A 21,126-nucleotide genomic window follows, 5' to 3' on the forward strand; every position below is an offset into this window, starting at 1 on the left:
CAATTAAATTAAATGCTCTGGATATGGCAAGTGTTTAAGTACTTACTCGCGCCAAGTTTCCCAAGAGAGGCCTCTATATCAGACATCATCAGATCCTGAAATGTTCAACTGACCATTCTCATTCCTAAGAGAATTTGGTAAAAAAATCAAAAGAAGAATTAAATTAAAAAAATCTCTACTTCCGTGAAGTTCGTATTTCCACAATGGTCCCATGAAGCTCTCTAATATACTTCATTATGAAATTACATAACATCTACCAACCACCAACTTAAGAAATAAAACATTGCTGACGGAGTGCACGCCGACACGCCTTACCAAACATGGTTCCTCAATCTATAACCTAATTTGTACTCGACACTGCAACTCAAAAATATCACTAGTTAACTAATCCTCTCTAGGTTATTTTCATAAAATACAAGAATAAGTATGGTTATAACTTAAAACTTAATATCACTAAATACAAGTTGAAATACAAATAGCTATATTTTTGTTTCTACAGAATCTAATAACTATGCTTTATTGATATTTTGCAACTTTTGGAACACCCCAAATTGACAGTAGTGTACTGTACAGTATATATTTTGATCAACAGATCAATAATGTATTGCAACTCTGGGGTAAACCACTTGAAACAAACTCAATTATGATGTTGGTATCCTTGTTATACAGGCAAGTTACAAACATGTAACAAAACAAGTTTATTGTTAACGATATTTACACTTCATTTTTTACAAAATTTTCAAACCAAACCTTAACTTAATACATAGACGTCTATGTCGGAATATTTGATTTACATATGGAAAATATATATATATATATTTACATCAGTACTACTTAATTATTCTTCTATACAACAACAAAAAACTATCATTCATACGTGGTAACCACTATCTATTTAGCCAATGATACAAACTATACATGAACACTGTTCATTAATAAAACATGTTTTCATATCTCAGCATAATAGTTAACCATTCATTCAATATATGAGCAAATATACTTCCTTGGAAAAAAAAAAAAAATTAAAGACTGCATTACATACCTATTCCATTTATACATTAACATTTAAAACCAACTCACTGCTGGCCCTCGCCTTCCTTTTTGTCTTTTTCTCCAGAGGAACTAGATTCTCTTTCAGATGCCATCTGTGGATATTAATAAGCCATTAAGTAACTCAAGAAATATCAGAATGGAATGGAATATAAAATTTAGGTCAAAGGCAAAGCGCTGGGACTTAAGAGGTAACTCAGCACTGAAAGGGAAATTGGGAGTAAAAGGCTTGAAATTTAACAGGAGGAAAACCTTGCAGTTGCACTATGAAACAATTGTTAGGAGAGGTTGGAAAGAAAGATGAAAGATATGAATGGAGGTACAGTAAAAGAAATGAAAGGGGTTGCAGCTGGGTCCTGAGGGGACTCTGCATAGAACCTAAGTAATGCCTACAGTGCATCGAGAGAGGAGTACTGACAGTACTAGCCCCCTTCAGGGCTCAAAAATATTGTACTGTATATAGTGAATAGAAAATCCTCTTAATATTTAACCTTTCAATTCATCAACATTCAAATTATTCCATGAAAAACTGACCTTCTTATAAGCCATTTCAAACAATTTCAGGGATGCTTGTTGTAAATCACCAACTTGTTTCTTGATTTCCTCAGGTTCTGTGCTGTCCTTATTGGCAAGAAGTTCCTTGACTTGAGCCAGCTTCTCTTTTAGTTTCTCACTCTGTAATGACAACAGTTCAATGTATGTATTGTATAGCTGTTTCAAAATGACTTGAGCAAGCAAAAATGAAAGCCATAAGGTCAAATCTCTGACCATGAACATAACACTGGTGATTTTTTTTTTTCCGTTTCTTCTCACACTATTTTATTTTTCATTCTACTTACCTCTTCAGCAGGCAATTGGTCTTTGAACTCCTCCATTTTACTTTCAGTGTCATGAATAATACTCTCTCCTTGGTTAATAGCCTCAACGACCTCCTTGCGTTTCTTATCTTCTTCAGCAAACTGTTCAGCTTTCTTGATCATGTTCTCAATTTCTTCTTTGCTTAAACCTCCTGAAGACTGAATGACAACTGCAAAGAACAAAATGAAGAGTAGAGTAATAGTTTTCTATAAAACAAGTACATTTTACCACTACAGAAATTGCCTTCAACACCCTTAAAAAGAAAAATTTGGTACTGAACAATAGAAGACAACTCTAACACAAAATTCATTAAGAACTTGAAACTTTACTTACTTTGCTGTTCCTTTCCAGTGCCCTTATCCCTAGCTGAAACATGTACAATGCCATTAGCATCAATGTCAAAAGTGACTTCGATCTGTGGAACACCACGTGGAGCAGGTGGGATTCCAACCAGACTGAACTGACCAAGTAGTTTGTTGTCTGCTGCCATTTCTCGTTCCCCTTGGTGCACCTTAATTTCTACTTGGGTCTGACCATCTGCTGCTGTTGAAAATACCTGGAAGAGAATTTTTCTATATGACTTATTACAAGGAAATTAGATTAACAAAATCTCAAGTATTAGGAGAGGGTTTAGTCTATAAAGGTCTGTATACATGTGGAACTGAGGCTTACTTGAACAACTGTAATGTAGAGATTGAAACAAGTTTATCTTTTTAGTTTGACACCTATGTGGGATATTACAATAGAATGTCTCCTTAAGTGTGCCATAAAGAAACTGCAGATAGAAAATCTGTACTTTGGATATAACTTTGATTGTGTATCCTTCTAGAATGAAAACTAGGTTGTCAAAACACTTGAAGCATTCTCTAGCCTAAATTCAGTATGTAAAAAAATACATCTTTGAGGTTAATACTGCCAGTGTCTGTTTTTGCTGAGCTTCATTGTGTTTAGTGTTTTAAGGTTATGTTTGGGTTTTTCACCAGTTATTTAGAAGGAGAATAACAGGACCAACACTGCTGTGAGGGTCGTGGTCAACTGTGTAGTTGATTTATTGCTCCCCTTGCAGTAGAACCTTATTCTGTGGGCACATCATGCAGGAGGAGGGAATGTGCATGTGAATCCCCTTTGTGAAGAATGAAGAGGTGCTTGGAATTCCTTCCTTGTGACCTTTTAGCATACAACTTCGCCTATTAATCATAAGTTTCATACACAGGAAACAGTAATACTGTAGAGCAATTTAGGTAAGGAGAATGAAAAGAAAGCTGTCCAGCTGAAAAGTCAGAACAGCGGATAGTTAGGACTGAAAATGATAAAGCATGGAGCTTGTGGATGTATTTTAAGGAGACAAGAGCTAAAAGAAACTGTTTCAGGGGTCAAGTCCAGTAAGGAAAATTCTATAACACTTGTATGGTTTACCCAAACCCTGTAAAATTACACCAGATACCAACTAGGTGGTTTCACAGAAGAATTAAGAATGAACAGTGCAAATTTGTCCAAAATTACAAGTCCATAATGTCTTCGTCAGAACCCAAGTAATGTACAGTACATGAGTAAGAAGGGACTCGTCTATCCCCATAAAGCACAGGACGACCTTCTTTTATAAATGAGAAATAGAAAACTCCATTTACAGAGAAACAATATCTGCTAATTTTTCCAGGTAATGATTAGTAGACAACTTTCTGAAAGGGGATGGAATTGCAGCTGCTGCATCCTCTAAAGAGTATAAATCTCTCTGCCTATGCTGGATAAACGCCACATAAGAAGATAAAGGACTTCCAGAGAGCTGTGGGTTTGTCTGTGACTCAATCCAACAGGTCAGTGAACCATCCACTCATAGAGCTTGACAATGTCAACAACTTCAGAGAAATTTATGCAGATTCTACTAAGGCATTCTTTGCATGTAAACCAATCACCCATCAAAGCAGCAGTCATTATCATATATAATTATTACCAAAATTTGTCTGCTACATCATTATTTCTGTGTAATGGTAGATCTTTCTGAGCATCAAAATAGCATATATACTAAAGCAAAACTACATCTTTATATTGTTTCAGTTCATTCCAACAGATATTAACATATGGGGATGCCAATATAGTCCTACAATTTACTTCATCAATATTGGCAGCAGTGGAGAAAAAATTGGGGACTGACCATGTTGACAGCCAGTCAACTTAGTACTAATAGGATTGCAGTGATGACAGATTTCATTACAAGCAATAAGTTCAACAGGGTTGTAGTAAACAAACAGATAAAAAGTTACTGCAAATACAAAATAGGGCAAAAATGTAAAATTATGACAACTTTCTTAGTTGCAGTACCAAAGATGATTACTGCAGCTACATTTTAGACTGATAAATACTCATTCTCTATTTGACATACCTGTGATTTACGAGTAGGAATAGTCGTGTTTCTGCTAATAAGCTTTGTCATAACACCACCAAGAGTCTCAATTCCAAGAGAAAGTGGTGTAACATCCAAAAGTAGCACATCTGTTATATCACCAGCAAGTACACCACCTTGAATTGCTGCCCCAACTGCTACAGCTTCATCAGGATTTACAGACTTACTGGGAGTGCGACCAAATATTTCGTGCACAGTTGACACCACCTAATAAAATTAAGAGAAAGGACAATGTTGCAGTAGTAGCAACCATCTAAGACATTTCTATAATAATTTCAAGACATTTAAGTACATCAAATAACATTAAAGGCACAATATTTATTTCATGATTCTCAGGACTTCCCAAAAAACAAATAAAACTTACTTTTGGCATACGAGTCATTCCACCAACAAGGATAACATCACCAATATCAGACTTTGAACACTCAGCATCTTTCAGTGCCTTAATGCAAGGGTCCACAGTTCGTCTGATTAGCTTTTCACAGATACTTTCAAACTTCGAACGTGTGAGCTATTGGGTAAGAAATCAGAATGACAATTGAAGCTTCCAAAGAAAACTTGCATAAAAATAAAACTATATAAATGGTATACAGTAAAACACCCCTATTTGTGGGGGATGCGTACCACACCCCCTTGCGAATAGCTAAATTCCACGAATACTTAAAACCCTCTAAAAACACTTAGAACTGCCCGTTTTGATAGTTCAAAAAAACTTATAGTGGAGTATTTAAAGTTCTATCACAAAAAGTGCATTAAGTCATGAAAATACAGTAATTTGTGAATATTTCTCGGTGGAAAATACCGCAAATACTGTGTATATATGTTCCATCAAGAAATCCGCGAATTGGTGAGTCCGCAAATATGGGGGGTTTACTGTAAACCTAGAATACACAAAGCAGGACCAATTTGTCTACAGTATCTATGGGAAAAAACTGAATGACTTCTTTTATCCTTCGTAAAATCTTAGTGTCACTTCCCATATTGACACCTTTAAACCTCAATAAAATGTTCAATGCAGTAGTGCTGACATTACTATTATCATCTTCACTGTAACCTAGTATGAAAATCAAAACGGCCCCCACCTCTCTCAAGATTTATTAAACCAGATACTCCCATGAGCTAAACTTAAGAAATTTGGAACTTTGGCAAGGAAAGTGAACAATAAAATAGGTTACAAACTGAAATTACTTCATTTAAACAAAAAGCTACTGCAAGGAAAGAAAAAAAAAAAAAATATATAAAAATAAAAAATCAACAAAAACTTACCTTATACATCATATGTTTGGGGCCAGAGGCATCCATTGTTAAATAAGGTAAATTAATATCAGTCTGCGTAGACGATGATAATTCAATCTTTGCCTTTTCAGCTGCCTCCTTCAATCGTTGCATTGCCATGTTGTCCTTGGTAACATCCAAACCTTGCTAGAGATATGATGAATTGATTTGTTACCACTTTTGTATACTGGCTAAGAATTTAAAATGTCTAAAGCAACTTACAATAATAAAAAGGAACAATACAATGCAAATGGGCAGCAGAAACATTATAAAAAAACCAAGAAAAAAGTATTTTACACCTAATAGAATTAATAAAAATAAAGAGGTGGTCTACTTTATATTAACACTCAAAAAACTTTGAAGCAACAGATCAGGTACGCAGAAGGATTAAAAAAAAAATGGCAAAAAATTATCAAGCTATTCTACTAGATCAATAAACAACCAAAAACCCAAAATGTTTGGCCTGAAGTTTTTGTTCTTATAAATAAAAACCACATCTTTTTGAATAAATCTATCACCATATTTCTTCCACCAAGCATCCCTTCGTAGGCTATTGCTTCTTTCTGTATTTGTATTCTAGAATCACCATTGGATGCAAGTACTCATCTAAAACCCTCCTCCATGAACTTATCAAAATCTACTGAAAAATACATGCAATTTTTAACAATAACATCAAGCAGATTTACATGGCAAATGAATAAAGATTTACAAGACAAATGAGAAAAGAATCAGGTCTCCCATTCTTACCTCTTTCTTGAATTCTCCTGCTAAAAAGTTGACTAGATGATTGTCAAAGTCTTCTCCTCCAAGAAAAGTATCACCATTTGTGGACTTGACTTCAAATACACCCTTCTGAATTTCCAGGATGGATATATCAAAAGTACCACCACCCAAGTCATATACAGCTATCCTGTACAGGAAAAAAAAAAATCACAAAGATTCTCTATGGATAAAATTGGGAATAGAAGGAATTTGACTTACCACATCATACCAATGTATAAGATATTTGATCTAACTTAGCATTGTCTGAACCCGCAAAACTGGGCTACTTAAAAAAAGAAAAAATACCCAGGTGAAGAACTCAATATTGCTTTTTGATGATTAAAACTGCCCAATAAATTGTTATAGGACAGGGAAAATATCATCACAATTATTTGCTGTCTAAATTAAAAAACAAAATTAAACTATAAATCAATACTACTCTTACTAAAAACAAAATTTCATAATATTTAAGATATCTACTGTCACTACTTCATCATCATTGTATACATTAGCATGCCACGAAGTTATTGCTTCAGTCAAACCAAAATGATTAAGATGGATGTCACTCGCTACATCGCCAAATTTCTTCCAGACTTACAATCTGACTAGTTAATCTGGCCCCTTCAATTCAGGATTCTTTAGTCTAGTCATAAAATCCTACTTATCCCTTCCACAGGCTGCCAAGAGGCAAGAGACCATTCTGGGACAAGGCTGACTCAAACCTGAGGAGTTAATAGGACTTTTTTTTTTTTTATATCATCTGAGGATTCAGTAACACTTTTTGTTTATAACATTTATTATTTGTGAGCCTGGGATAGATTTTAGGTTTCTGTATAAAATTCATTTAGATGATGAGAAACTAACCATCCCTCTACTGATGTGATCAAAACAGTACAGAAATTTTTTTTTACCATAAATCATCTTTTATGCATTTTCCATTTCAGTTCTTTCATTCATTTTATGTCCTCACAGTTAAATACACAGAATAGAGTACCTGGTATAGAAAAGATCTGGAAATGTCTCTGCCACATCTACATAACATCCTAATGTAGGTCAAGGTTTTAAGAATCATACATAGGAAAAGTGGCAACATCTAAAATGCATGTGTTCATAGTTATTTTGGCTTGACTTTAGGCACTAGGGCCCGCTCTTTATTTGTTCTGCATCAAAGAGGCATTTTGAAAGCATTTAGCTTCCATATTCTATTAATCCAGTTTGTCATTTTTTATGCTGAAAACCATACCATGCAATACAAGGAAAATACAAATTGCCTGAATCAAGTATGTTTTACTTTTTATTTTCAGGAAGTTTATTCTTATTTTTCTCTTAACATTTCAATAAGAACTGTAATGACAAGTTTCAGCTTTGTCTCAACTATATTTTTTTTTTAGCAGTTTCATACAAAATGACAGTAGTCAGTGCACTAAAAAAAACCTCGTAGGCAGTGCAGTACCAATGAACTGTACTAAAAAACCTCCCAAACTTGCACTGGTTTTGCAGACCATGACTGTTGTATGTGGGAGTGTATGTACAAGAAATTACTCATTTTATTTTATTAATAATACATTGTGTGTACTGAAGTAGCACCTACAATATAGTGTGAAAACTACTTCACTATGGGACAACTGGGTGATTTCTACACTGATGGTTTGTCCGAAAGATTTGTTCAGTGAATAAAATTTTTCTTGAAAAGAGTGGCGGGACAACTGGGTGATTTCTACACTGATGGTTTGTCCGAAAGATTTGTTCAGTGAATAAAATTTTTCTTGAAAAGAGTGGCTAAGTGTGTGGGGAAAACGATGAAACAGATGGAAAATAAAGATGAATGTAATTCAGATGGGACATAAAAATAAGAACATGAATGAAAATTGAATTTTACCTATTTCTAAAAACTAGGAAAAAATACTTAGACAAATTTTAAGGCCACAATGATCACCTCCTCATGTAAATCGGAGGAAACATTGCTTACACAACCATTCTGTTGAAAGTGTTCACTCACTTCGTTTAATGGCTTTTTCTTTACCTTGTGTTATTTCATGGAAAGATGTATTTTTTCACAAAATCTAAGGAAAAACTACTGATGTGCTTAGTAAGAGAAGTTCAATCACACAACTTTGCAGAAATTCTTTATTTGCTTAGTGCTGGTCTAACCAAACACGCTGCACAAAACCTAAAAGAGACCTACACCCAGCAACCACACACACACGTTCTAATTTATAAACGAAGAATTAACCTAACTTCCATACAATTAATTCTATTGTACTTCACATTATATATATATAAAAAAAAAACCATGCGTAAATATATTTCCTTTAGTTTGGGGCAGTGTTACCACAAAAATTACTAGGGGTAAAATGCCAGAAAAGATTTCACACCTATGATAGAAAACAGCACATGCATCACCAAAAAACTTCAATTGTTTGAATCCGCAAAACTAAGCTACCTAATAATAAATACTCAGGTGAAGAATTCAATTATACTCTCTGATGAATAAAAACTGCCTAATAAATGTAAGTTAAGAGGCAGGGAAAAATCATCAGTAAGTTCAACATCCCAAAAATTGTGGACAAGGGCAATTTAACCCTTTCACCCTGGCTGTGCAGCATACATCTGAGAGGTCAATTGGGATCAAACCCACCAACCAGGCTACTGTTGACATCCTTAGAGACTTCCTTAATTCTCCCGTGCTGAAGGGTTAACACTCAAAACATTCACACGAGTGGACTTCCCTTCTGATACTTACAAACAAGAGCCTTTAATTTACAAATATTCCTCAGCTAAAGCTGAAAATGGTCATTTAAACTCTGTAGCAAGGTATATGCCTTGTGGTTAAGGGGATGCATGCAAGAATAGCCTCCCTCACCTACCATCATCAAGCACTTTTTCCTTCAGAGCATCAGGGGCAAATCATGGTAGATGAGGTAGGTAATATGTTGAAAGGCTGGTTTTGTATACCTAGGATAAATGGCAAATTTTTGGAATACCTTTCTGCACATGCATTAGACCAACCATGTACTGACTAAACAAGGGAAGTACCCATGCGAAAATTGGGGAGAGTGACAACAGCACCATAGTAGCCTACATATAAAAAAAAAAAAAAAAAAAAAAAAAAAAAAAAAAAAAAAAAAAAAAAAAAATTCTCGCCCTCATTGTGCCAATTCACCATCCAGATGATGAATGGGCATCCATGCAAGGGATCGAGCCAGGTACATCACAGGCAAAAAGAAAACTGGCAGACCAACTGAGCCGTCAGGACCAGGTCGTGGGAATGGAGTGATCCTTACACCTAGGAGAGGAGAGACTGGTCAATCATGGGAACAGCCAATGATTAATCTGTTCGCCACCAGACTGAATTGGAAGCTTCCCATCTTCTCACCAGTCCCATGGGCAGCAATCTAAGATGCATGCCAACATCCCCCTTCAGTCTCCTCCACCGGGTACTCAACAGTATCCACAACCCTGGGCCTTTGCATGACACTATTGTCCTTCTTCTAGCCTCATGCAGAGTTGTACCCACCTATCACTCGTGTAAGCCACTTAGAGCCCTGCCTTCATGTGTTTGTTCCTTATTTAGTACTGTATGTACTGAACAATAAAAGGAAAAACATGACACATTCACCTCCACTGGGAACCATACCACCAAATGCAAGCTGTTATTGTCAACAGGATTAATAAAATACTTGTCAAAAGTAAGTTAATACCACATACTATACTGTACTTACACCTTGTCTTCCGTTTTATCCATGCCATATGCTAATGCAGCAGCTGTTGGCTCATTAATTACTCTCAGAACATTCAAACCAGATATCTGACCAGCATCCTTTGTAGCCTGTTGGAAAGAAAAGCAATTAATGGCATGCACATGAAACAAGACCAGTCATTATGTCAAACACTCAATTAAAAATGAAAAACATATCCAAAGAGAACATTGTGTTTAAAATACTAAATTAAAAATTAAAAAAACACATCCAAAGAGAACATTCAGTGTTCCAAACACTAAAATGAAAAAGAATAATGCATCCAAAGAGAACACTCCATTAAAACACACCTGTCTCTGAGAATCATTGAAGTACGCAGGGACGGTAACAACGGCATTCTTCACTGAAGTGCCCACATAAGCTTCAGCAGTTTCTTTCATTTTACCAAGGATAAAAGCACCAACCTGCGATGGAGAATACACTTTGCCGTCACTTGCCTCTACCCAAGCATCACCATTACTAGCCTTAACGATTTTGTAAGCCACAGTTTCCCTGAAATGAGCAATTTCCGTTGTAATTCACAAGGGTATATGACAGTAAATAAAGTTAAAATGGTTAAAATCAGTTCAAGGAGTCCTCAAAGAAATTCAGGTGACGAAAAATAAGTCATCATTATGAAAATTTTGGGTGTGTGTGTGCATATGAGATATTTGGGGTTCAAGAAGATTCATTTTAATGCCAACAAGCAGAGTAAAAAATAACACATTTACATATTTATCAGACCTTTCAAAAAAAAAGTATATACATGTGGTTAATTCAAAAAGAAATAAGAATGCCTCACTCTACTGAATGAGATTTTTTGGCAGTAATAACTAACAGCAATGGCCACTGATATCCATGGTAATCTAATGGATGAATTATTTAATGTATTTATTAACAGTATTAAAAACTGTACCGAACGGAAAAAAAATTATCTTTGGCCAGACTTAGTTTGATAAAACAATTATCTAGAGATTTTCTTATTAACGATCCTTAAAACCTATAAAACAAAACAGCAGTCACAAAAATTTACCTGTCCTTTTTTATTTCTGCATCATCAAATCGCCTACCAATAAGTCGTTTTGTGGCATAAAATGTGTTCCCTGCATTGGTAACAGCTTGCCTTTTGGCCTGAATACCAACAAGGCGTTCCCCATCTGAAATGTCAAAATCAGGATAATTGACACTATACCCTATATTATGACAAACCTTAAACTGTTTGCTTTAATGATACATTTTGCAATTGGCATGATTTTCTCATATCTAACCACTCACATTTCACGACTTGATCCTTGACAGTGCAGTACTCAAAATTCTTAGTCAAAGTAAAGAAGTACAGTAAACCCGTCGTATTCATGGGAGATGCGTACCAACCCTTTGCTCCCCCTCCCCTGCGAAGTTAAAATCCACGAATACTTAAAACCCCTCTAAAATACTTAGAACAGCCTATTTTGACAGTTTAAACACAAGAAAAACCCTCTAGAAAGGCTTATACCCTAGCATTTAATAGTTTTATCACAAAAAGTGCATTTAGTCATGAAAATATGAAAATAACATAATTCTTGAATATTTCTCCGTGAAAAATACTGCGAATGAGCGAATTTTCTAAGAATAATGGGTAGATACGTTCCACAGAGAAATTCACGAATACGTGAGTCCGCGAATCGTGAGAATGCGAATACAGGGGGTTTACTGTAATCAGTTTATTTTTATTAACACAATAATTCCTTTCACCTTTTGTGAATGCAACTACTGATGGTGTTGTACGATCCCCCTCAGCATTGGTAATAACTTTGGCAGCTTTTCCTTCCATGACAGCAACACAAGAATTTGTTGTGCCCAAATCAATACCAATGACAGCACCCTTGACGCCATCTGACCTGGTAAAATTGAGATCGAGTTTGGATTATACAGGTTCACAATCCCTTCCCCAAAACCCTAAGGGCAGGCTGTGTTTTGGTTTTTGGATTTTTTTTGCATTTCAGAACTGAAGGTTGCTCTTAAATACAAAAGCATATGTCATTTCCAACAATAACATTATGTAAAACAAAAAATACACAGCATCAAAAAGAGCTGTAATTTGTGTATATAATAACATATCATCTGATCTCCAGTATCATGCACGCCTTAAATTTTTTCCCACAAGTTTTTTTTTTTTTTTTTAGATTATACTAGGATAGGCTTCCTGTGCCTGTTCCATTTTCACAGATTTCGCTGATAAAGCTTATGTTAGCTTTTAACCAATTAATAGGCCTAGGAGCAAAAGTTCAGTAGGTTAAGTGCAAATCATCTTACATTTAACCAGGCTTATCAAATCTGTGGCTTGTGTAAGAATTCATTACTATTTCTTACAATTAACAACCACTTGCTATTGCATGCAAAACACTGGAATAAACAACAAAGTACTGACATCAACAACAGAGTTACAAACAGCTGTTTGCCAACGTTAATTACCATAACTAACACGTTTAATAAGAGTTGTATTACAGTTGTCTTGTTAAAAACTTGCTTATTTTAATGTAATTCCATAAATAAAAATAAAATACAACTTTATTCATCCGTCACCCAGTGGAGGTGTTAAGACAGTATGCTGCTAATTTTAAGCAGCAGTTACTATAGCTGTGGCGGAAGAAAAAAATAATGAGCAGACTCCAAAATGTTTTGGAGGCAAAAGCAAGACCTGAAACTGGCAAAATCACACATGCTTACTCTACTTAATTTAAAGCATTTATAAATAATGTATTTGCAATCTTTAAACCCAGCTTTGATGATTTACGAAACGTATCTCTGTATTAAGTCTCATTTTGCAACTAAAGAGAATGATGATGGTAAAACACAATCAGCTCGTTATTTTACGAATGTAAACAAAACATACACTCTCGCTCTCTCTCCATTTCACCGACCATAATACTTATGATGTTGCTCCATCCTCCACTAAAAAAACACTGGTTTTTAGAATTCCAAATGAAGCCATTGTCAACCCGTACCAACATAAACAACTGAATCGAGAAACAGTTGATTGCCAAAATCATTTACTGTGGCTATCAAGTAGTCAAGGTGTTAAACACTTGCCGATTCCCAATGATGGCTTCCATATGTAAAGATTAAAAAATTATTATTTATCCTTCACACAATGGCGATCTCAAGACACAATAGCAGTAAATTAAAGCTGCAGGTTATAGCCGAGGCTGAATAAATGAATACTGTAACGGGCAGGCGAAAGCTATGTCCGGAACTGGCAAAATCACACTTGCTGCTTATGCACTCAAGTAATGTGCATGTTTTAAACCCAACTTTACTAATTTACAAGAAAAAGTATCTCTGAATTATATTCCTTCTAGCAACTAATGGCAATGAAGATGTCAGAAGTACTCAATCAGTCAAGATTTTGAGAATGTAAACAATATCAAATACAAATGCATTCGATGACAATGTTTATATTTTGTAATAAAGTTAACTGTGAACATAATACATGCAATATACTGTAACTGGATACCACAAGCAAACAACTTTTTTCAAGGATCATGTCAAGATTAGCGATCCCACTCACAGCTGGTTTAGCTTTTCTTTAAAAGATTATTGGGTTAGCTATTCTTCACAAGAAAATTATTGAGTTCGTTATTCTTACATGGGAATAGCTTGGTTCGCTGATATAGACACGAACACTTCTGTATCAGACAATTGATCCCCCAAGGGCTAGTACTAAACATGGTGAAACAGTGTAGATCACTGTTTCGCTGTGTTTAGTAGTAGCCCTCATGTGGAATTGGGGTTCGGACCGGAAAGGGTTAGCCATTCTTTACATAGGGACCATTGGGTTCGCTGTTCTTGACATGGAGATGTTGGGTTCGCTAATCTGACATGATCCTTTTTCAAATCATTATAAATATAGTTGTTTAACTTTTGCAAATGATTACTTTTCTCAAAAAAATATTTCAGTTTATAGAGCTTTTTGGTTTTTAGAATTACGGATAAGACATCATAAACCTGTACTCAATTTTGTTTATCGTCAAAAATTGAGATTAGCTTCTGTAAAAAAATAAAATTAAGGCCCAGCAAACTATACATATGAGACATTATTATTGTATGCACTAAATATACATACTTTTGTCTTGACTGAACGCTGAAGACATCTTTCTGGGAGAGGATTCCTTGTACAGATCCCTGAAAAGAAAGAAAATCTCATTAATCCTCAGTGGTAGAACTGGAAAAGGAATAAAAAATAAATGAAAATATAATGAAAACATCAAGACAGAGGGGCATCCGCAACAATGTCACAGTAAATGCTCTGAAGCACAAGTATGTGGCCTCCGCTTGGTACTCATCATTTTGACAGTGATGGATTTTGAAAAAAATGTTCATTTTGACAGTGATGGATTTTGAAAACAAGTATTGGAACTGTAGCCCTCTGGCCATTTTCAAGAATACCCTTTTAAGTTGGGGAAGCCTGGTAACATGGTAGTTTACTAGTGCCATGGCAGACGAATGATGGGGTGGGGAACCATCCACTCACTGTATATAATGCCACGTTTTCCTTCGGCATCAGGAACAAAAGCCAGGTCGGTTGGAGGTGGGATTACAATAAAGACTTCAGGTTTCTATATCTATGAAAAAATAAAGCATTTTCAAAATTGTCTATTATATGGATAAACATCTTTTAATGAAAAATACTAAGAGGCAGTCTGTTTGCCGATGGCAGAAGTGCAAGCTGGCAACAGTTATGTGAGGGCTTTATCAGTATATACAGTACTGCTATGCTAAAAAGCAAAATTAAAGGACTGGCATTCCTACTACATTATACGCAAGCATACTACTTAAAAAGAAAGAAAAAAAAAAAAAAGGGGTTAGGAATGAATGAATAAAGGATAAATCTGTAGTTAACATAACATCACTAAGCAAGCTGCTACCCAGCTAGAAAACAAATGCTAAAAGCCAAAAAAAAAAAGTTTCCTCCATTTTTAAGATGCCGTCTCCTTTAATCTCTTCCTCCCATGACTTTTAGTTCTGGAAGGTTCACATTTGATCTATTGGTAGTTTTACAATATAGCCATATTTACTTGGGTCATTCATTTAATATGATTTTGTTTTTAATCTAAATAACTGTGGCAAGTAAAGTTTTCTTCTCAACCATTTCCATAAAAAATGCAACTAAAAAAGCCAGATACATAAAACATGCACCGTTAAGATTTCATTCTCTTTTAAACTGTCCTCAGCGCCCTGTAATTTAAAAATTTTTCATTAGAGTTCTTTCATGTTAAGTGTAAAGACCCTCTAGTTGAATAGATTAGAATAGAGAATTTAGGCCAAAGGGCAAGCCCTGGACCTTACAAGGTCATTCAGCACTAAAACGGAAAGCGTAAAATAGTTTGAAAGGTGTAAAAGGAGGAAAACCTCACAGCTGCACTATGGAAACTGTTACAAGAGGCTGGAAGGTAAGACGGAAGTGAATATGAACAGAGGTACAGTAAAAGGAATGAGAAAGGTTGCAGCTCGGGGTAGAAGGGGTGCTGAAAATTAAATAACGCCAACAGTTGCACTGCATAAGTTGCACTGACAGCACTAACCCCCCAAAATGGGAGTTAAGACCCCTAAATATGATCATCTATGCAAACTAAGCATAACTAGTTTGAATTTCTGCATCCAACTTACTTCTTTTGTAAAACAGGTCGTGTAATTATTGACAAAACAAGTCCTACTAAAGGTATGACCTAATTAAACATTATTATTATTCAGTAGATGAAACCTATTTATATTGTGTCTGGACTTTCACAGGCCAGTGTTCTTGGTCCACTGTTATTTTTAGTGTATACAAGTGGTATGGTTGTTAGCCTGGGAAACATGTTCAATATGCCTATGACCCAACACTTGTCGGTGTAGTAAAGCCTCCACTTATGAGAAACGAAGCTGCCCCTCAGCCTCAATCGGGACATGGACCAGATCAGGGAAAGGTGTAGTCGGTGGTGTGAGGCTGAACACCAGTAAAACAAAACACTGTTGATTAGTAGATCTCGCACAGCCTTAGAACTTTGCTGATTGAGTCTGAAGCTTTAACTATTCTAGGTGTAACTTTTGACTCACATCTAACTTTTGGGAAACATCTAATGATAATGAAAGTTTCAGCAAAAGCCACACGAAAGCTAGGTATTGTTCGTAAGTCCTCATGTATTTATAACAGTGATAAAATCAATGCAACCTGTTTTCGCTCATGTGTACTCCCTTTACTGGAATACTGTTCTCCAGCGTAATGTCTACTTCTGCAGAGATTTATCTCTTTCGGACAGAGTGGTTTGTGGTGGTAGGTTTCTGTTTCTTAATGGTAGCAGTTATGAGTTGGACCATCGAATGATGGTCTCGTTTGTCACTTTTTCGTAAGTTGTATTTCAATGAATCTTTTAACGTTCACAATTGATCCCTGATCCCAGATTCGCTGAACTGCAGTACCAATGTGCAGTAATTGTGCCTCGCTGTCAAACTTGGATCTCTTCTTTCTGTATTTGCCTTTACTTCCTCTTATTTCTTCCTAATGAACACAATATTCTTTGGAAGCTTGAATTTCAAGTTAATGGCCCCTGTGGGCTTGTTCCATATGAATAGGTTTCATCTACTGAATATAATATAATAATAATAATTATAAGCCTACAGGAGCCACTGACTTGCAATTCAAGCTTCCAAAGAATATGGTGTTCATTAGGGAGAAGAGGAAGCAAAAGGAAATGCAGAAAGAAGAGATCCCACTTATTAAAAAGGAAAAAATTAATAAATAGATGAACATAAAAAATATTAAAATTCAAGAATAGTATTAGGGTAGTAATGCATAGCATTTTCGCTTGAACTACTTTAGTTCCAACAGCACGACATCCTCCGGGAGGCTGTTCCACAATCCAACGGTGTGAGGAATAAACGACCTCTGGAACTGAGAAGTTTGACGGTGCTGCTTGTATGGTGGGCAAATTGTAAAACTCTGCTTGTATGGGCAGACTGCAAAACTATCTAAAGTTCAATTTCAAACCCCTTCAAAAGAAAAGCTCCCACATTACTGAAAAAGCAAGTTATACAAAATTCTTGAACTAATTATGGTCAGACTGTAAAACTACCAAAAGATCATTATCACACCCTTCAAAACTAACCTTTTCATCCACATCCCATTTGAAATTTTTAAAACCATATTCCCCCAAGTGTTTAACCACTCCTAATTTTATCCTTGCTAGTTTCCTGGTTCTAAAGCGCTCACTCCACAAACACAGTTGCTATGGGCACACTACGATTTTCATGGTCATGGCTTTATTCCCTTAATACATTTTACACTTTTATTTTTGCTACATTATATCAATACAATTTTTCTCAGTTTTATTTTTACTTTACATTATATATATTATTGCTGAGTTTTCATTTAATTTAGCACCTACCCTTAACCTCCCAAATGATCCTTAATATTTCGAATTTATTTGGAAGAAATAATCTTAGCAGCTACCCTGTACCCTTCACAATGTGTGCAGCTCTCCCAGTTTTCCAATGTACTTCCCATTATTGTTACACAGGCCTTACATGCCAAGCCTCACGGTCACAGAATACATACACTAAATAATAGCCTAAGAATTGTGAAAGGAATATCAGTAACTTGAGCATTACATGAAAGGAATAAAACATTGAATTTGATAAAAACCATAACAATCAGTGTCGGTATGAAAAGTCATCATGTGCTAATCAATATACTTTAGACTGGTTATAAACCCGGTACCTAGCTCTTTACCAGTTGTGCTTTCGTGCCCCCCTAACAAAGTTTTTTCAAATTGAGCACTGAAGCAAGAAATACAACCCAGAAAGAATACCACTCTCTTTACTGTAACTCAAGTTTAGCATTAAGCAGAGAACTGGCATTACACCAATACCCCACCACAAGGGAAGACATGCCCAAGATGTGCTACATAACACAATGAATCAAGAACATTCAAAACACTGGGTAATCTACATTATGCAAAGACTAAATTATAGAAAATAATCATACATTTGAAAAATATTAATAAACCTAGCCTATACAGCCTTAATTTACAAAATAATGAGTAGCTTAGTAAGGCTCCAACTAACCTTCCCAGACTTTGGGTAAGAGTTTGCTTGGGCAGCCACCCAAGGCTTTTCAAAATGCCATAAAATGCCTGGCCTAGGCTAATTGGGTATAGCTGCCATACTAGGCTATACTTAGATCTGTGTAATACCCAACTGCTCAATTACCTAAATGAAATAAATCAACTTTATAGCCTACGATTGGCTAATCCAGCATGAGGCATTCTAGGGTTTCGTCAATTCTGATGAACTTTCAGCCATTCAGCAACAGACTGTGAACAAAAAGCAAAAAATGCGCTGAAGTTTCTTCAGCACAACCAAGTTTTCTGTGCAGCGTACAATGCTGTACAAAACATTCCACCAGCCCCAATGAAACTCACCGCTGTGGCCTGGTGGTGGGTTTTTTTGGCACCATCGTTGCCAGAAGCAAGACTATGGCTAACTTTAACCTTAAATAAAATGAAAAGAACCAAGGATAGAGAGCTGCAATTTGGTGTTTGATGATTAGAGGGTGGATGATCAACATACCAATTTGCAGCCCTCTGGCCTCAGTTTTTCACATCAGAGCACAGACAGAAAAAAAGTGCACACAGATAAAAAGCCATCTCAATAGTTTTCTTTTACAGAAAACTAAAAGTGGTTGGATAGCATTATAAAAAAAAAAATACAGAAAAACCGAGATGAGGTTAGATTTGAAGGTGGACCTGATAAATAAAAAACTTGTTTGCACTAATAAGTAATAATTAGAGAGCTTGGAATGGTAGATTGACGAAAACACGTGTAAAAAGGCCTAGATGTATATTAGGATGAGTGGCAAAATGTTCAAGTGACGACGCAAGCACAGTTTAGCAATGCCTCAAGTGCACCGACAGCAATAACCCTCTACGAGATCTAATGAATCTAATGGCTAGAAATGACCTTTGAACTCTTGTAGCCTAACAGCCTAGACATTGACTACCTATAGGGGTATATTAGTGCATTGGGCGGCCACGGCTTAGTAATGACCTTCGGACTCCCACGACCTGATACCCCAAGCCTAAGACTAGGATAATCATTTGTAACCACAATAAACCACTACACATTAATTTTGCAGCCTAATTGGCGCATTACTGGCATGGCAGAAACCAAAAACGAGAAAAGCTAAAGGTTATTCTAACGACTTAAGGTCTGCATGAGTTGCCGGCGCCATGCTCGGGACGCGCATCGTCTGCATTCATAAACTTGCAGCGAAACAACGACCTACGTCACATCTCGGGATATATTTACAGCGTACTAATACTGACCTGCTGAAGTAGTTGGGCTATGCTCTTTCTTCCATTAACGGCGCACAAATTCGTGGCCAAAAACCTTGCTTTCGACAGCATTTTCGTTAGAGAGGAGACGCGACGTTTGCCTCCACCAAACACGTGTGGGAAAGGAACCGCTGATGTAACTCGCAGAGGGCTTCGTCGCACGGTAGACCTCTGGCGCGGCTACGAGAACCTTCTCAGTTACAAAATGCTTTTGGTTCTTTCAAATATTTCGGGGTGCTATAATACTAATATTTTCGACAATAAATACACTGGCGTGACTGTCTTTTAGCATTCTTAATCTTTTTAAAACATTTATGGAACTAAAATTGCGAATGGTATCAATAAAGGCGTTTTCTATCATACACAATTGCCCGGGAAATACAAATTACGTTATGTAACCTAGAGATTTTGTAACGTAACTAAGATGTTTTTTCGCACTGGAAATGTTTCATCCAGTGCTGGATTTTGGCAGAAATTCGTCCGAAAAACGGATGATGACGTCACACACTTCGAAGATGACGGAAATGACGGAAATTTTTTCCGCCATGGATATTCACATGGCAAGAAAGGAAAATAGCACTTGCAGAATGAAATTTTTATACCAAAATTTTGTATGAGTTTTTTTAACTGTTTCTACATTTATGAATGGTTTACTGATAGTGAATTACATTTGGAATTGGGCCATCACTCACTGACTGCCTGGAGAGAGTGGCGGAAAATTTGACGAGGCAGAAACCTTGTTGTCTGTGGCCGATTTCCCAGATACCCTACCTCTATGAGGTAAGGCAATCGTACTTTCATATATTTAACCCATTCATTCATAAGCCTCTATGAAACATCATTAATAATGGAATTATTTTACGTGAGGTCTCAACTTGTACAGGTACTTTGTGAATAAGACACTGAGTTTCAATTCGTGTAGCGCTTGTGTGAATTCTGGTGAAATATCAGTTAACCATCTCGGTTCAGTTCGGTTCTGAGAAAAGTCACTCGCTAGCATTGACAACGACATCATATCGAGCATTTTTAGTAACGGAATTTAGCATGGATGAAATGTGTACCGTATCTTTTGAGTGCAATTAGCCTCCATCCTAAAGCTAGTCTGTCTTCGATGGGATGAAAGAGATTCAAACAAGGCCATTAGAGCTGGTGTTTTCTAGTGATTGCTGCAGCCACGACGAAAATCTGCAGAGTAGTGGGGCGAGAGTGAGAATACGCAGTAAGATTTCTTGGAAGGGGCCTTTGAAAATAAACGTGAGTAAATTGAGGAGGTTTATGGTGTACATTATAATTAATATGGCCTTGTTCGAATCTCATGATTCTCATGTCGTTGTAGAGCATAGCTGCACTAGGTCTAATCGTAACTCTAAACGAAATATACTTCTGTCGTTGATATGGTCAAGTTGAGGAAATCTATTTATTTCTAGGTATTGCAAAATCTTATTTAAAACATAACAATAACTGGATACCAGTTATGTACTGACTCGCCAGTCTAGGTTGAATATTTGCATTAGTCTATTGGTGACTATTGATGAAATTTTAAGAGGTGCGAAAGAAACTAGCAGGATAAGGTTACCGCTACTTTATTGATTTGTTGTTTTAAGATTAAGCCAGCCTTGTACCAGCCTGGCCCGGCTCTTGCTCCTGGAGCAGCCCGTAATACTTTATTGATGTTGTTGTTTCAGATTTA

General features: G+C 36.2%; 1 protein-coding gene and 1 non-coding gene across 2 annotated transcripts; both read right to left on the reverse strand.

The window, feature by feature from the left end:
- Positions 1 to 685: 685 nt before the first annotated feature.
- Positions 686 to 19,875, reverse strand: Hsc70-5 (Heat shock protein 70 cognate 5). Its single transcript, XM_067113466.1, has 14 exons — positions 19,428 to 19,875; positions 14,189 to 14,247; positions 11,818 to 11,963; positions 11,117 to 11,240; positions 10,395 to 10,596; positions 10,069 to 10,175; positions 6,332 to 6,494; positions 5,576 to 5,731; positions 4,674 to 4,820; positions 4,289 to 4,516; positions 2,242 to 2,464; positions 1,890 to 2,077; positions 1,585 to 1,725; positions 686 to 1,145 (listed from the first exon to the last, which is right to left on the reverse strand). Exons 1-14 carry the CDS (start codon positions 19,506 to 19,508, stop codon positions 1,077 to 1,079), a joined length of 2,034 nt encoding a protein of 677 aa, XP_066969567.1. The 5' UTR covers positions 19,509 to 19,875; the 3' UTR covers positions 686 to 1,076.
- On the reverse strand, positions 8,761 to 8,885 carry LOC136844509 (small nucleolar RNA SNORA79). The gene has a single exon (XR_010854903.1). It is a non-coding gene; the product is annotated as a small nucleolar RNA SNORA79 (small nucleolar RNA).
- Positions 19,876 to 21,126: the final 1,251 nt, after the last annotated feature.

This window comes from Macrobrachium rosenbergii, chromosome 12 (genome assembly GCF_040412425.1).
Source record: "Macrobrachium rosenbergii isolate ZJJX-2024 chromosome 12, ASM4041242v1, whole genome shotgun sequence".
Taxonomy (NCBI): Eukaryota; Metazoa; Arthropoda; class Malacostraca; order Decapoda; family Palaemonidae; genus Macrobrachium; species Macrobrachium rosenbergii.

Excerpts from the sequence above, each read along its gene's own strand:
- Hsc70-5 (XM_067113466.1), bottom strand. The coding sequence starts at position 19,508 with ATGCTGTCGAAAGCAAGGTTTTTGGCCACGAATTTGTGCGCCGTTAAT. Across the intron at positions 4,517-4,673 it reads GAATGACTCGTATGCCAAAA|GTGGTGTCAACTGTGCACGA; the intron begins GTAAGTTTTATT and ends TAATTTTATTAG. Across the intron at positions 1,726-1,889 it reads ACCAATTGCCTGCTGAAGAG|AGTGAGAAACTAAAAGAGAA; the intron begins GTAAGTAGAATG and ends TTGTCATTACAG.